At 35.2% G+C, this 17,183-nt stretch overlaps 2 protein-coding genes and 1 non-coding gene across 3 annotated transcripts; 2 read left to right on the forward strand and 1 right to left on the reverse strand.

The window, feature by feature from the left end:
• Nucleotides 1-1,741: 1,741 nt before the first annotated feature.
• On the forward strand, nt 1,742-3,583 carry LOC110671270 (aspartyl protease family protein At5g10770). Its single transcript, XM_058129561.1, has 2 exons — nt 1,742-2,038; nt 2,229-3,583. Exons 1-2 carry the CDS (start codon nt 1,894-1,896, stop codon nt 3,395-3,397), a joined length of 1,314 nt encoding a protein of 437 aa, XP_057985544.1. The 5' UTR covers nt 1,742-1,893; the 3' UTR covers nt 3,398-3,583.
• Nucleotides 3,584-5,251: 1,668 nt separating this feature from the next.
• On the forward strand, nt 5,252-6,190 carry LOC110671586 (aspartyl protease AED1-like). The gene has a single exon (XM_058130076.1). It carries the CDS (start codon nt 5,252-5,254, stop codon nt 6,188-6,190), a length of 939 nt encoding a protein of 312 aa, XP_057986059.1.
• Nucleotides 6,191-13,611: 7,421 nt separating this feature from the next.
• On the reverse strand, nt 13,612-13,718 carry LOC131170751 (small nucleolar RNA R71). Its single transcript, XR_009141519.1, has one exon. It is a non-coding gene; the product is annotated as a small nucleolar RNA R71 (small nucleolar RNA).
• Nucleotides 13,719-17,183: the final 3,465 nt, after the last annotated feature.

Raw genomic sequence — 17,183 nt, forward strand, 5'->3', positions numbered from 1 at the left:
TTTAGAATTAAAAGTTGATTTGAAAAGCTAGTGCTGATTACGATGGATTTTCTCTTCCTTTATAACCTTTTGCGTGTTGGCTCATTTTAATTCTCATTGCAACGTTAAACTTTTTCTAGCAGCCCACTTCGATGACCATAAATCAAAAGCTGAGTTGGCTTGAAGAGACAAGATAAATATGATACTCCTTGTGCCGAAACGAAGGTTGTAATTGTGCTGGTAAGATCTAAAAATTGTTCTCCCATTAGTCCACCGAAAGGAAAAACCTTTAAGATTTGGTATGTTAGCTAACACTTTAAAATACAAATATTATCTAAACATTATCCATGGATGATAATAATTAGTTATGTAAATTTTGAATTTCATCCTAATTAGACTTTTTTTAGAATAAAAATATATTATAATCATACTTCTCCACTAAACAAGAGTTTAGTTGAGGAAAAATTCATAGCCTGCATGCATAGCAATAAGCATTTGGCAATTGCCTATCTAATTCTATACCACGTAGGGTTCTCCATTCTTTACTTTTTAACTTTAATTTAACAAGTGGCTGGCCATTCGCCAATGCTATGGCACGCTAGCAATTTTTGACCATCCAATACTTCAATGCGCACATGCAGTCTCCTCTTCCTTTTAATAAGCACGTTAAATATAATAATTGAAAAGGAGAGCTGCAAACACAATGCACTAACTGAGCCCTAAGCATTAGTAGAGGGTTGAAAATCCTCTATTCCAATTGTTTGACTTCTAGAGAAATTATTGCAATTTCTTTTTAATTCCCAAAGAGAATTCTTTAGTTCACTTGAAAAAGGCGGTTCGTCTCATTTCTCACACATTCATAATGTCGAACGAAAACGAATAATTATCGTAGTATGGGCCTCTTATTCTAATTGGACCCAACAATCTTTAATTCTACTACTGGCCAGGAGAAATCTATGGTAGCCCATTTTGTTTATTACGATACCTACCGGTCTTTATAAACTGCATATTGGTTAATGGCTTAGGATCTATACCCAATTGTACGCTACTGACACAAAGATAATGAAATTAATTGCGGGGAAATTATGGGATGCACTCACGTTACTTGATGTAATCTGTAATTTTTGGGTCAACAAAGGACTCTTTTATAATCTAAAATATGAAGATATGTGTATTTTGACATTCAAGTTAGTAAATGACAGAAAAAAATAAATACTACAAGAAAATTGAAGAATGAAATTGCATATCTTAACAGTTTTTAGGAGTTTTATTTACGGTGTAAAAATAGCACTTTTCAGTCACAACTAAATCTTATCAGTACTAAAAAATAGTACGTTTATCACTCATAAAAAAATAATTATTCCTTAAATTTAAGAGCATGAGACCCACTAAAAGCACGTACACTATAAGCATTTAATAATTTACCTTAATTGCCACGCTACACACATCATTTCAAGGAAACCTCAAAGTTAGCCAGAATAGACATTGCCCTATGACCATTTCAAGGTCTTGCACTGTGACTGCTAGTTTTGATTTAAGGGTTAGGATTTATTAGGAGTTCATCTAGTCTTGATTTCAGTTTCATCAGTTTTGTCTGATTTTGATTGAATTCATTTGATCAATCCAAATTTGATAAGTTTTGGTCAAGCTTCAGTTTTGGGTTCGACCAATTCAGTTTCAGTTTCGAACCAAACCGTGGGCATGTCTGACACTGACTGCTCTGTGACGTCAACTGAACTTCTTTGTTTTGTTTCTTTTTTGGATAATCAATGAGTGTTCTTTATTCCTCAAGACTTTATCTTGAGAAGTGAGCTCTATATATGCAGAGAGAGTATCAGGCAGGTTATAATATAGGGAATTAAAGCCACGATTTTTCTCTAATATATTTGATTTAGCATCTATTAATATTAATTCATGGCTATTAGAAGTTTTCTTTGTTATTTTCTTGTATTTTTATTTTGGCATTTGAATGAATTACGTGTTTATGGAGCGAAAGAGGTGATAAATCATCTCAATGCTTCTCCACCACCTGTTTCCAAGTGCTCTGCTTCCCCTCATGGTAATTATTAGATTTTAAAACTTTGATTATGTATTATTTCTATTACAGTTTACTAATTAAACATCCATTCAGTTTTTTAGCTAATCAGCCAAAGGCCAACACTGTAAACTAGCTTGGGCTAATGAACTTGCTTAGATACTGAAATGTTGTGTTAATGGTGTCAAGATCATTGAACAACCTATTTTTACAGGATTTGCAGGTGGATCTCAGGGCTTAAGGGTAACCTACAAGGGTGGTCCCTGCTCACCCCTTGGGAATCCTCGCCAAATTCTCATCCTAGACCAATCCAGAGTCGACTCTATCAATTCCTTTAACTCGAAGACTTATGTTTTATCTGATCTTAAGGCAACAAATTTGGATTCCTCCATTAAAGGCAGCCCATTAGATGCTGGCGTTTTTTTTGTTCAAGTTGGTTTTGGCACCCCACAGCAAAACTTCGACTTGTTGCTTGACACTGGAAGTAATACAACCTGGGTACAAAGCAAGCCATGTTCAACCTGCAAAAATGGAAATAAAATCTTCCATCCTTCTGCCTCTTCTACCTTTTCCAATCATTCTTGCATAATTCCTCCTGGAGAATCTCATTACAAAATATACTATGGAGACCATTCTTATTCTGAGGGATACTATGGCTGTGACACCATTACCATGTCTCGCACTCTAGTGTACCCTAACTTTCGTTTTGGTTGTGGCCAAAATCCCAACGAAAAATTCAGTGGTGCATCTGGGGTTTTAGGTCTGACCTCAGATGGTGATGCAATGAAAAGTTTTGGGAAAATCTTTTGTTACTGCCTGCCACCCAAAGAACACTCTCAAGGTTATCTTCACTTTGAACGAGACGCACAGAGCAAATGCAGAACTGACAAGTCTATACGTCTTTTGGCTAAAAGATACTACTTTGTCAATCTTATTGGTATAAGTGTAGGCCATATAAGATTGGAGATTTCTTCAAGCTTTCCTTCACATCCAAGCACTATAATAGACTCCGGAACTGTCATCACTCGGCTTCCTTCATCGATCTATACTCAGCTTAGCTCTTCATTTAATAAATTCATGTCACAGTACCCTCCAGCAAAAGCAGTTGAAACTTTGGACACATGCTACAACCTTGAGGGATTCAAAAACCCAACAATACCCCAGGTGGTACTGCATTTTGAAAATTCAAATGACATAACATTGGACACAGACACAGTTCTTTATAAAGGTGATGAAGATACTGTTTTTTGCTTGGCATTTGCTGCAAAGGGAAAGCAAAGTGACCTCAATATTATCGGCAGTCATCAACAAAGAAAGCTGAACATTTTGTATGATCTCCAAAATGGAAAATTAGGATTTGGGATGGGTAATTGTAACCATTAATTGATGACAATATCTAGATGCAAAATCACAATATTTACTTCTTGAATTAAACGAAATGTATCAATTTTCTTCTAATTTTGATAATCAAGGGATGAGGATTATAATTATTATCATTGCTCATCTCATTTTAAAAAAGCTACTAGATTTTCTGAGGCTACCAAGCAGGTTTTGCCCTACAATTCTAAATTAGGGAACCCATCAGAAAATTCAGGGGCATAAGGTTGATGGTATATTAGACACGTTTTTTCATATGGTAATTATTATTTGAACCTCGTAATTCTTTATGGGGTAGATTTTAGAGAAATCGTTGAAGTTAGTTTAGTTTTGAATTAGCTATCTTCATGCATTAATCAATCTGCTTTGTAGAGAGGAAATAATCCCTCAAACAGGCTATTGAATTAATAATTCAGTAATTGAATGTCTATCTCGTAATGCATAGATCAGAAATTCAAATCCAACAACCCTATCTCCTGTAAGAATTTTCAAACTGAAAAAACTAAAAACAGTGAAGTTGGTTGATGAGTTGATGCTGCACATGAGAAAGTAAGCACTTGATTTTTTTTCCTATTACCAACTCATTTATAAATTAAAATTTATATTGTTTAATTAGTAATTTGGATTTAGTTGGACCTAACAAGCTTTAGTTCTACTGTAATTTGGGTTCTCAGCTATACAATATCGAATGGGCAGCAGAAATTTAGGTTGGGATGACAACACTTCTTTAATTCGATTCAATTTATCGTGAACTTGATCAATTTTTTCGATCTCGTTTCGACTTTAAAATTACGAGATGAGGATGGAGAGACCTTCTCATAATATTATATATTATTATTTTTTATTAAAAAATAATTTATTTCTATTTACTTATATATTTAAATATTATAATTTTAATAAAAAATATAAATATAAATTTTAATATATTTATACTTTTAATAAATAAAATTATATTACATAATAATAAATTAAAATTAAAAAAAAAAAATTCTAGAGGAAACCCACCTTGCCTTGTCTTGACTCCAAACTCTTGGAGGGTGGAGACAGGGGAAATGACCCCCACTTCCGACTCATTCTGTTATCATTCATAAATTTAGGGTAGGCCATTTTGTTATTACCATATCTAGTAGATTTTATAAATTACATAATGGCGAAATAACTAATGAAATTACAATTTTTTAAAAAAAAAAATAAAAAGTGAGATGGTGAAATCTGAAAATTGTATTTATCAATCCTTAAATGAAGTCAAGCTAGGCACGAAATTACACACGCAAATGACTGTTCAAGCTGCAAGATAATAACATTTAGATTGGTGTGGGACTATGCAACTTGAGATGCAGATGCTATCGTAATTGCTGCGCTCCACAGACCATTTCAAGGAAACCCCAGTAGACTTCGCACAGTGACCAGTTCAAGGTCCTGCTCTAGACATGGCCCGCGGTCAGATCTGGTCGAAACTGTCTATTTCCATTCAAAGGTTAAGATTAATTGAAATTAAATCAAGGGGTTGATTCGATCATAATTCTAATTCCATCCAATTAGATATGATTTGATTAAATCTATTTGTTAATTTCTTTAAATGAAAAAAAAATCAGTTTTAGCATATATTAATATTAATTCATGGCTATTAGAAGTTTTCTTTATTATTTTCTCGTATTTTTACTTTTGTATTTGAATGAATTACGTGTTTACAGAGCGAGAGAGGTGATAAATCATCCCAATGCTTTGCTCCATGCAAATTGAGGAAATTGCCAAGGATATTTTAGCCAATTCCTTCGGTTGTATGCATCTATATAATGCATCCATATCCTTTCCCAATAGAAAATTTGTGGAACTGGTTGAGTTCGGTTATTGAGTTCCATGGGGGAACTGGTTGATGAATTTGTGGAAGGAATTCGTTTGCCTCTAACCTCAGGAGGTGATGGCAACTTCTTAGTCACTGTCGGTTTTGGCACCCCTAAACGTGATTTTACCTTGCTTTTTGATACCGGAAGCGGTACCACTTGGACTCAATGCGAGCCTTGTTCTGCGGGTTGCAATCAACAGATCCCCATTTTTGATCCCTCCACATCTTCTTCTTTTTCAAATGCCACTTGCGATCCTACTTGTGACTACCCTATCAAGTATCATGATGGGACATATTCCAGTGGGTATTATGTTAAAGATACCCTTACCATAGCATCTGATCTACATCCTAACTTCGTCTTTGGTTGTGCCCAGAAAATTGATGGAAATTTTGGTGGAGCAGCTGGGATACTAGGCGTTCGTCCTGGAAAATATTCTTTGATGGCTCAAACTAACTCGGATTATTCTAGCTTGTTTTGTTACTGTCTTCCAGCCGCAGAGAAGTCTGCTGGGTATGTTGTGCTTGGTCTCAAAGCATTCGCAACTTGTCTACCTGATAAAGACAAGATGATACCAATCTCACTTGGTTCAAACCAAGATGCAGATAGTTATTTTGTGACCCTTACAGGCATAACAATTGGCCAACAAAGATTAGACATATCTGGCAATGTATCTTCACCACTAAAAGCCATTATAGACTCGGGAACCTCCATCTCTCGCCTACCATTTTCCTTGTATTCTGATCTTCGCCAAGCATTTCAGGGATTGATGTCCCAATACACTACTGCTCCTCCATCAGCAAAATTCGATACTTGCTATAACCTTGAGGGGCAAAACAATTGGACACCACCAAAAATGGTGCTATATTTTGAAGGTGTGGATCTAGATTTGATCCCATCAGCAGTTACATTCAGAGAGAAGGATAATTTGCTCAGGTGTGCTAGGCTTTTATAGGAAACGAAAATGATAGTGGCTTAACAATTATAGGTAATCAACAACACCGCGAGATAAAAGTTTACGTTGACATCGGTAATCAAAAGTTAGCATTTACAAGCGGTGGTTGGTCAAATTAATAACCAGCAAATCATTGCCAAAATCCTATGTATTACGAGGGGCTAAATCAGTTGATCCAATCTGCTTCTGTTTTAATAATTAGTTTTTCTTCGTATTGCTCTTAAGTAGGACTGGGCAGAGGTTCTTTTTTCCTTGTAATCTGGTTTGATCTTGTGGGTTGGACAAGTGTAACCTTTTGAATGTAATCTTTTATGATTTTTTATTTAAGATGATGTTATAGGTTAGAATTTATGGGTTCATCTATCCACCATAGTTTTAGTCTAACAAATTATGTTAAAGTTTTTTTTTTTTTTCTGATTTTATTATTAAAAAAAATGGTCTAAATGTGCAACCACATGAAATTAATTATATCAAGCATCGTGAATCATATTTTGTTTCCAATTTTCAGGATTTGAACAACAATTTAATTATATATAGGCATTAATTTATAGTTAATTATACAATAACTACAATTATTTTTGAGCTTTGAACGCTCTTGGTTAATTGTACCATGAGGCATGCTCGCTTCTCTTTCCTTAGGTTATTATGTACCATAACTTTCTTTAGCTTCTACATAACCCTACTGGCTAATTCCTAAGCTTCGTTCATTTTTCTTTTATAAATAAAACTATATATATATATATATATATATATATATATATATATATATATATCATGGTTATTCACCATTTCTTCTCTTTGCAAGATCATTGACCACCTCATAGCTCTTTTGCTGAGAACTCCCCATGATAGCAAAATCGCTATCATCACTAGTCGATGCAAAAGCCAGGTACACCTTCTCCAGGCCCTTTACCGCGATCATAATCTCCTGCAGTTCTACCTCGATCTCAACCCCTCCTTTCAAGGAAATGCTAATCTTGGGCACGGAAACCTTGTCATAATCACTAAAATCATAGCATGTGTCCAAAATGGGGATCCCTCAATCATAGGATGATCTTTCATAAATTCTTGAAGCGTGGAGCTCAGTGCAAAGTAAATTGTGGGCTGCAGCTGAGTGATGACCCTTTCGGAGTCATTGATAGCGCCGGCCTTGGTAAAAAATGAAGCATTCACGGATAGTTAATTTGCGGGCACCACGCTCATTCTAGTGATTCAATTTTTTTTTTTTTAATCCAAAGATAATGATAAGAAACTCATTAATGGGCTGAAAAGAGAAATACAAAGTTGGGTTCAAAGCTTGGTTGCAGTATTGCATCGAAGGCCCTATCTCAAGCTACCTAGCTCTAGCAACACAAGCCCATGGCCCACATAGTGAGAACTAGAACCAGAGCTACAGGCATAGGCTTCAACCTGTAGCCGTTGAATCGCTCGTAAAGGAAGCAACGCCACTGAGCAGAACAAGGTAGACAATGGCCATGGGTGACAACAAAACTAGAACTGTGGAAAGAAGGCCGAAGCAATTGGGAGAAGGGAGTGCATTCGAAACAAGCCAACCCTACACAGAATAAGAAACAACCCAGGCCAAACTACATGCTATCAAGCTAAGCAAGAGAAAGAAGAGTTAAAGAATTATGGTAGAGCAATTAGTTGAATTAGTTTAGCTTGACTAATGTAAATTATTTAGTTAACTAATTTCATTATCATTAGGTAGTTGACGGCTGTCATTTTTCTTCTTTCCTTTGGTTGTATATAAAATAAAGATTAGTCATTCAATAAAGCAATTTTTATGCTTTCCACCTCATTTCTTCCTCCGTAATGTGATATCAGAGCTTTAGATCTAAGACGGTTATTTTTTTTTAGCTTCTTTTGCACACTTCTAATCTTCTCTTCTTTGAAGTGTTTTTTTCTGGTATAGCGATGGCAGTGTCTAAGGGTTCTAGCTTCTCAGATCAAGCTGTGATTGTTGCTTATAGTCGAAATCCCCAACATTCAACTGATGTTGCAATTGATGGCATTTGTAATCTGAGTCGCTCTAAGGAACAAGTTCACAACTTGATGTCACACCTCAATGATCAAACTGATGTTTCCATTCCTAATCCAAATTCATTTCCTCCACAGAATCAACCCTCATTTCATGTTAATGTTGCAGGTATAATTTCCTCTGTTTTTACCATTAAATTTGCTCATCCTCCATGGATTGTTGATACGAGTGCCACAGATCATATAGTATGTGATTCTTCCTTATTTACTGATTCCTTTCTTGTTCTCAATTCTTTTGTGTCTTTGCCAAATGATACCAAAGTTCAGGTCACTAGAATTGGAACAGTTCAACTCAATTCTTCTTTTGTTCTTCATAATGTGTTTTTAGTTCCCTCTTTTACTTTCAATCTTATATCTGTTGGTAGACTTACTAGTTCTCAAAAAGTTTGCTTTGTTGTTCTATCCGACTATTGTTTTATTCAAATCCTGTCATCATGTGTAACAGTTGGTCTAGCTAAACAAAATGATGGGCTATTTTTCTAATTGAAGCAATATATCAAAATCCCAAATTCTTGTTCATCTATAAATGTTGCTATTTCTTTTGATATTTGGCATCATAGGTTAGATCATCCAGCTGATGACAGATTAAATGTTTTGCAATCTGAGTTTTCTTTTCCCTCTAATAATTCTATCTTTCCTTGTTATACCTGTCCCAAAGCAAAGCAGAAAAGATTACCTTTTCTACAGCATGTATTCAATACTGCATCTCCCTTTTAGCTTGTTCATATAGATGCATGGGGCCCTTATTCTCAAAAGGACATCAATGGAAATCATTATTTTCTTTCAATTGTTGATGATTTTACAAAATGTGTTTGGGTTTTTCTCATGAAATCAAAGTCTAAAGTTTCATTTCTTATTCCTCAGCTTTACAAATTTGTGCAAACCCAATTCTAGACTTCCATTAAACAAATCCTAACTGATAATGGTACAGAGTTTCTATTGCAATCTTTCTCTACTTCTAATGGTGTGTTGCATCAAACTAGCTGTATTTACACTCCTCAGCAAAGTGGAATAGTACAGAGAAAACATCAACATATTTTAAATGTTACTAGGGCCTTGTGATTTCATTATCAACTTCCTATTCATTTTTGGGGACTTGCTATTCTTACAGACACTTATCTCATCAATAGGATTCCTATGGCCAATTATAGCAACAAATCTCCTTTTGAACTTTTGTTTCATAGATCTCCTTCTTATCAACATCATTGATCCTTTGGATGCCTTTGTTTTTCCTCTAATATTGTTGCTCATAGAAACAAATTTGAATCTAGATCAAGGAAGTGTATATTTCTTGGCTATCCTATTAGTGTCAAAGGGTGCAAAATTTATGATCTAGATACTCAGACTTGTTTTGTTTCTCGAGATGTGATTTTTCATGAGCATATATGTCATTTTCATCATTCTTTGTTTAGTGATAATTCACATATTTCTGTGGATGTCCCAAATTTGGTTTTGCCTACTGTTTCTAATGCTCCATTTTCTCATTTTTTTTCTCTTTACCTTTTACTAGTATTCCATCTAATGGTTCTCATTCTAGTTCTTTTCCACCTGCTTCCACTTAGCTACTTTCTGATCTAGTTCTTCCAACAAATTCCACCTGTGTCCAAGATTCTAGTCTTTTAAATCATGATCCATCTAATTTATCTACTTCTTCACCACCTCCAATCTTAGTTCCTCCTTTAAGAAGTACTAGGCAATCAAAGCTACCCTTGTACCTTCAAAATTATCATTTATCTTTAAAATCTCATTCATCTCTTCCTATTATTTCCTATCAAACATCTTATGCCATCCAACACTATGTTTCCTATAGCAGATTGTCTCCATCTTATAAATCATTCATTCTTAATGTCTCCTTTACTTTTGAACCTCACTCTTATCACCAAGCTATTCAGTTTGATCATTGGAAAGAGGTTATGAAGGGTGAACTTGATGCTTTAGAATCCAATCAAACCTGGAGTATTGCTCACTTACCTGCAGGGGTTAAGATATTAGGTTTTAAGTGGGTTTATAGAGTTAAGTTTAATGCAGATGGCACTGTTGATAGATACAAGGCTCGATTAGTAGCCAAGGGTTATACTCAAAGAGCTGGTTTTGATTACTAAGAGACTTTTATTCTTATTGCAAAACATACTACTGTTAGAATTTTCTTAGCTCTTGCTACTATTCATGGTTGGCATTTATCTCAGCTAGATGTCAATAATGCTTTTTTGAATGGGGATTTACTAGAAGAGGTTTATATGGATATTCCACAAGGCTATCACAATAAGGGGGAGTATGGGGACAAGTCCAAGCTTGTTTGTAAACTTCAAATTTCATTATATGGTTTAAAACAAGCTTCAAGGCAATGGAATATCAAATTTACTGAAAGTCTATTAAAAGAGGGGTTCACACAGTCAAAGTTTGATTACTCCTTATTTACAAAGCATTCAGATGGTGAGTTTATTGCTTTACTTGTGTATGTGGATGATATAGTTATTAGGAGTGCTAGCAAAGTTTTGATTGATCAATTAAAGGGTTGTTTGAGTTCATACTTTAAGTTGAAGGATTTGGGCAATTTGCAATATTTTCTTACTCTTGAAATTGCTAGGTTTGCAAAAGGGATTGTCATTTCTCAAAGAAAGTTTGTATTGGAAATATTGGAATAGTCTGGGCTTCTCAGTTCCAAACCGAGCTCCATACTAGTGGAAGTGAATTTGAAACTTGTTCATTCAGATGATAATTTGCTCAAAGATCCAAGTATGTATAGGTAAATAGTTGGGAAATTAATGTACATTACTCTCACAAGGCCTGATATTGCATATGGTGTACATGTTTTGTCACAATTTATGGATAAGCCATCAGAGATTCATCTAGATGCAGCTTACAAGATGCTTAGATATCTTAAAAATGCACCAGGATAAAGCTTGTTTTTATCTTCTCAATCTGAATTGAAGTTGATAGCTTTTTCAAATAGTGATTAGGCTAGTTGTAGAGAGACAAGAAAGTCTTTGATTGGTTATTGTGTATTTCTTGGACATTGATGCATACATTTTGCATAGTCATTTAGGTTTAATTTCATAGCCATTTTATTTGATTATTAGTTACTTTTAGCTAATTTTATTAGTTATTTAGTTAGTTTTTCATAATTGCCAATTTTGGATTAATTTGTAATTTTTACTTTGTTTTGTAGGAAAAATGGTGTTTTTGAAGGACTAAAAAGAAATTTTGCCATTGAGGAGTGATTTCTACAACCAAAGATGTCAAAAACAAGTTTCAAAGTTGAAATATGCATTGGCCAAATTGCGCATGACTTGCCGCATAAGTTATGCAGATCTGCATAAGGAAAAGAAACACTGTTCCAATACCTGCCGAATTATGCATAAGGAGAGTGCATAGCTTATGCAGATTCACGCCTCCCTTATGCAATCTCACTGAATTGTGCATAGCTTATACGCTTGGTCATGCAGTTTCACATAAGAGAGCGAGAAACCAGCCGAAAACTGCATAAGGGACTGCATAACTTATGCAGTCCACTTATGCAGTCCTACAAAGATTTCATTAATGAGCTGGCAGAAGATTCCCTCAGAAAATCACACCTCAAACTCACCATTTTAGGGCTCCATGTCAGAAAATGTTAATGTTATAAAAAGGACACTTATCCCATTTTAGAAAAGAGGAAGAAAGAAAAGAAGAAAAGGAAAGAAGAGGGCAGCAGCTGAAGAGTCACAATCATCTCCCACACCATTTCCAACCAGATTTGGAGATTTCTTTCTTTTCTTACATTTTTCCTACCTTTCTAGTGTTGGACTTATTGTTTCTTAGCTTAGATTAAAGCTTATTTCCATATTAACTCAGAATATCTTGTAAATATTATGGGTAGTGAGTAGTTTTAATTTGATTCTGGAGTAAGGGATGTAATATTTGAGATATTTTGTGAATTTTGATTGGGTAATCCATATTTTGTGGTCTTAATGAGTTTTATTCATTTCTTGTGTGCTTAATGACATGCTTAATGTAGGATCCCATTAAGTGATGTTCTTAATCCATGGTTGAGGCACCGAAAGGAGAAGGCCTTGTGATAGATAATCAAGAAATTGGACTTAATTAACTTAGATCTAGAAATAGGCTAAGGATTAAGAGGATTTACAGATTAATTAAGGAACTTAATGGGTCTTGATTAACTCTAACTCCGCGAAAGTAGGATTAGATTGATTAAGGCACGCTTTGTCTCACTCGAAATGTTATTCAAAGGATTTAAGAATTAATCTCCTTAAAACTCATAAGTTTCACAAGATTGGATAACCAATTTAAAATCCCAAAATAGCTTGAATATGAAATCCCGAACTCCGGAATCGTTTTTTTTTATCATTGTTAATTTCTAATCGAATTTAATTACTTGCCATTTTAAATCTTGCCATATTTGAATTTGCTTGTTTCAATTTGATGCAAATTTAGTTAAATCATTACATAGTTGAATAGATTATTAATTTTGCACATATAGATTTCATACTCCAATACCCATCAATTTATTGCTTTAATTTCAAAAATAGTTCAATTTAGTCAACTTTTTATATCAAAAATTCAATCATTAACACAACTCCTCGTGGGAATGATATCTTTTCTATATTACTTATACGACCCGTGCACTTGCGGTTGGGCCACATCAAGTTTTTGGCGCCGTTGCCGGGGAGTTGTTTGTTTAAGATTGAATTCTTGATTATTTTAGTTGTTTTTAGTATTATCTTTGTTATCTTTTCATTTTTTGTGTTTGTTCGTTCTTTTTCAGGTACTTTTAATCTTTTATGAGAAGAGCTAGAAGCACAAGTGACACATCCTTATTGTTTGATCCTGAAATTGAGAAATTTTGTAAAGCCAACAAGAAAGAAACCAGAAGAAGAAAAGAAGCATTGAGAGAAACTAAATTAGAAGCAGACATGGCTGATGAAAGAATTAGAATTGGTGGTGGTAAAGCTGAAAATAATCGAAACAATGAAAATGTAGCCCAAGGTGAAGAAATTGTAAATGCTAATGTGCCTAGGGGAAGTATGATGGATCATGCTTTTCCTCGTTTTGATGACTTGAGAGAAAGTATAGCAAGACCAAGAATTGATGCAAATAGTTACAAGATGGATTTTGGAGTTCTCCAAATGATTCAAAATTCTCAATTTGGGGGACATCCTTCTGAAAATTCACACACACATTTAAAGAAGTTTGCTATGATTTGTGACATGCAAAAACAACCTGGAGTGTCTGATGATGCAGCAAGATTAAAGCTATTCCCATTCTCTTTGAAAGATAGAGCATTGGATTGGCTTGACTCTTTACCTCACAACTCCATCACAAATTGGGAGTAACTCACTGATGCATTTCTTGCACAATATTTTTCACCTGGAAAAACTCAAGAATTGAGGAATCAAATGACAGCTTTTAGACCAAGAGAAGATGAAACTCTCTATGAATCATGGATGAGATGGAAGGAATTAGAGAGACAATGCCCACATCATGCCATTCCGAAATGGATGATAAACCATAATTTTTACACCAATGTTACTCCTGCAATTAGAGGAATTATTGATGCTCAAACAGGAGGAGAATTTATTATGAAGCATAAAGATGAAGCTTATGAGCTATTGGAGAAAATTGCAAAGAATACTCATCTTTGGAGTAGTCCAAGAGGACCAGCTCCAACTCAAAAAAGGCAAGCTGCTGGAATATATGACCTTGATCCATTCAACATGATTAATGCAAAGTTTGATGCACTCACAAATGTCTTGGCTAAGAAGATGGAAGATTTGAGTATGTTGGTTAGTTCATCATCATCATCTGGAAGTTCACAACAAGTTGCTTATGCAGAAGGAATTACCAGCTGTGGAGTAGACTATGGAGAGCAAGCTGCATATGTTGGTAATTATGGAAACAAACAAATGGGGAATCCTTACTCTCAAACTTATAATCCAACTTGGAGGAATCATCCCAACTTTTCATGGGGAAATCAACAAAGTCAAGTTCCAAATCAGAATTTTCAACCACAACAGCAACAAGGAATCCCATATTAGCAAAATAGGCAACCATTGCCTAATTTTCAGCAGAAAAATATGAATCATCCACCAAAACAGCAAGAACAAAGTTCCACCACAGAAGCTTTATTACAACAGATTCTTGCTAACCAAACTAAGCATGATGAGGAGATGAGAGAGATGAAAGCAAGGCTAGAACAGATGCAAACACATATGAGAATCTTTGGAAAATCAGATTGCACAACAAGCATCTTCCTCAGGTACCAAGTCTTTTGGAAAACTTCCAAGTCAACCGGAAAACCCAAGAGAGCAATGTCATGCCATTACACTGAGAAGTGGTAAAATAGTGCATAATGAGAAGAGTGAAAAAAGTGAGAAGAGAGAAAATGAGGAAGATGATGAAAATGAAAAACAAGAGAGTGAAAAGAAAGAGAGTGCAAGAAAAGAGAAAGAAGAGAAATACATACCTCCAGAGCCTTACAAACCACAACTTTCCTTTCCACAAAGATTTCACAAAGCCAAGCTTGATAAGCAATTTAGAAAGTTTTTAGAGGTTTTGAAGAAGCTATATATAAATGTGCCTTTTATTGATGCTCTTTCCCAAATGCCTTCTTATGCTAAGCTTCTGAAAGAAATTCTCTCAAACAAGAGGAGACTTGAAGATTATGAGACTATAGCCTTAATTGAGGAATGCAGTGCTATCCTGCAAAGGAAACTTCCAGGGAGTTTTTCAATTTCATGCCACATTGGGGAATCATGTTCTACAAAAGTTTTATGTGATTTAAGGGCTAGTGTTAGCCTTATGCCCCTCTCCATTTATGAGAAGCTCAATATGGGAGATCTTAAGCCAACCCACATTTCTCTTCAGTTAGCTGACAGATCAATTAAGTATCCTGAAGGGATTTTAGAGAATATGCCTCTGAAGGTTGGGAAGTTCTATATACCTGTTGACTTTGTCATCTTGGACATGGAAGATGATTCTAATATCCCAATCATTTTGGGGAGGCCTTTCCTAGCTACAGCTGGTGCTTTGATTAACGTAAAAGGTGAAAAGCTTACCCTCAGAGTCGAAGAGGGTCATTTAATCTTCAACATTAGCAACGATAAGAAGAAGCAACATGAAGATGTAGACTCTTGTTTGAGAATTGATATAGTTGATGAGTTAGTAAAAGAGCACTTTAGAAAGAGCTATCCGAAGGCTTCTCTTGAAAGTTGTCTTATCCATGAAGGGAGTATCAATGATGAAAATCCAAAAGAGGCTGCATTTGCACAACATTTGAAGGGTAATCCACCTTGTCATATGGCATCAATCTTTCAACTTGAGCAAATAGAGAAAAGTGAGGTCAAGCAACCATCTCTCAAAGAAAAAGATGCACCAATGGTTGTCAAGAAAGAAATGGTTGGATTTTTAGACAAAGCAACAAGGATCTTCTCATGTGATGGAAAGAAAATTAAGTATAGATTCATTGAAGCACCTATTGGAAACAAAGGCAATAAATTCCAATTCTAGCCACCATGAAGCATGACAAGGGTCAAGCTAAGGACCATAAATTAGCGCTCTTGGGAGGCACCCCAAGTTCTTTTATTTTGCTTTTGTTGATTTACTTTTGTTTGCATTGCTTTTGTTTTTATCTTAAATCTCCCCAAATTCAACTTTTGACATTATTGAATCTTGTCCCTTGTAGATATATTTCAATAAAGGAAGGTTGGTGAACTGTTGGGAAGTGACTCTTAATATGATATTTTGTCCTTCAACTCTCTCAAGATTGATTTATTCTTACTGCATAACCTGTGCAGATTTGCTTCTTGGTTTATGCAGAGAAATGCAATTTTCAGCAAGGAAGGGTCTGCAGCACATGGCTTATGTTTCTTTGTGAGGTTGGGTGTGTAACTTTTAAGTATTTGTGCTTATCATGTTAATATGATGGTAAGTGGGTCATTTTTGTAGTTTTGAGCTTATTTGGGTTGTGAGATTCAAGGTGGACATACTGCATTTTCTTAGCATAACTTGGGGAGTCCATTCTCATTTGTGGATAAATGCAACTTTATGCAGATTTTATTGAGTTTTTAATGTGCTAAATGTTGATTTGCAGAATTTGAGTTGAAATGGCATAACTCACAAATGCCTCTTATGCAAAACTCACTTCTACAAGCTTGTTTGATGCAATTGTGATGGATTTTGTATATATTGATGTGTTTTTGGTGATAATTTCTCATGATTTATGCTTTATAGAATTACATTTCTACATTCTAGTGTATTTTTTAAACTTGCAATTCATTTTCAATTGTAATCTCAATCTTGTTGAATTGTGCATAAGTAACTGCATAGCTTATGCAGCTTTTAGATCACAAATTTTGCCATTTTCTCATCTTGCTAAAAACTGCATAAGGATGTGCATAGCTTATGCAATCCTGCATAACCACAATTCTTGCCATTTTTCATCTCTGTTGCAAACTGCATAAGGATGTGCATAGCTTATGCAATTCTGCATAGCCACATTTTTGTCAAATTTCATATCTGCCGAAACTTGGATAAGTGTGTGCATGACTTATGCACTTTTGCATGACTTCAAATCCTGCATTTTCTCTTTCTGCCGAAATCTGCATAAGGGTGTGCATAGCTTATGCACAATCGCATGACCACACTTTCTGGAAATCCAAAACCTGCCGAGACTTGCATAAGGGAGTGCATAAGTTATGCACTTCTGCATGACCACATTTTCTAGAAACCCAAAACCCGCCGAGACTTGCATAAGGGAGCGCATAGGTTATGCACTTCCGCATGACCACACTTTCTGAAATCCAAAACTTGCCGAGACTTGCATAAGGAGAGCACATGGCTTATGCACTTCCGCATAACCACCAACTCTGAATTCCAAAACTTGCCGAGACTTGCATAAGGAGAGTTCACGGCTTATGCACTTTTGCATGACCACACCCTCTGAATTCCAAAACCT

This window comes from Hevea brasiliensis, chromosome 11 (assembly GCF_030052815.1).
Source record: "Hevea brasiliensis isolate MT/VB/25A 57/8 chromosome 11, ASM3005281v1, whole genome shotgun sequence".
In the NCBI taxonomy this organism is placed as follows: Eukaryota; Viridiplantae; Streptophyta; class Magnoliopsida; order Malpighiales; family Euphorbiaceae; genus Hevea; species Hevea brasiliensis.

Bases quoted from the DNA above. Each gene is read 5' to 3' on its own strand.
- LOC110671586 (XM_058130076.1), top strand. From the start codon at position 5,252: ATGGGGGAACTGGTTGATGAATTTGTGGAAGGAATTCGTTTGCCTCTA.
- LOC110671270 (XM_058129561.1), top strand. From the start codon at position 1,894: ATGGCTATTAGAAGTTTTCTTTGTTATTTTCTTGTATTTTTATTTTGG. The intron at 2,039-2,228 runs GTAATTATTAGA...CTATTTTTACAG, and splicing joins GTGCTCTGCTTCCCCTCATG to GATTTGCAGGTGGATCTCAG.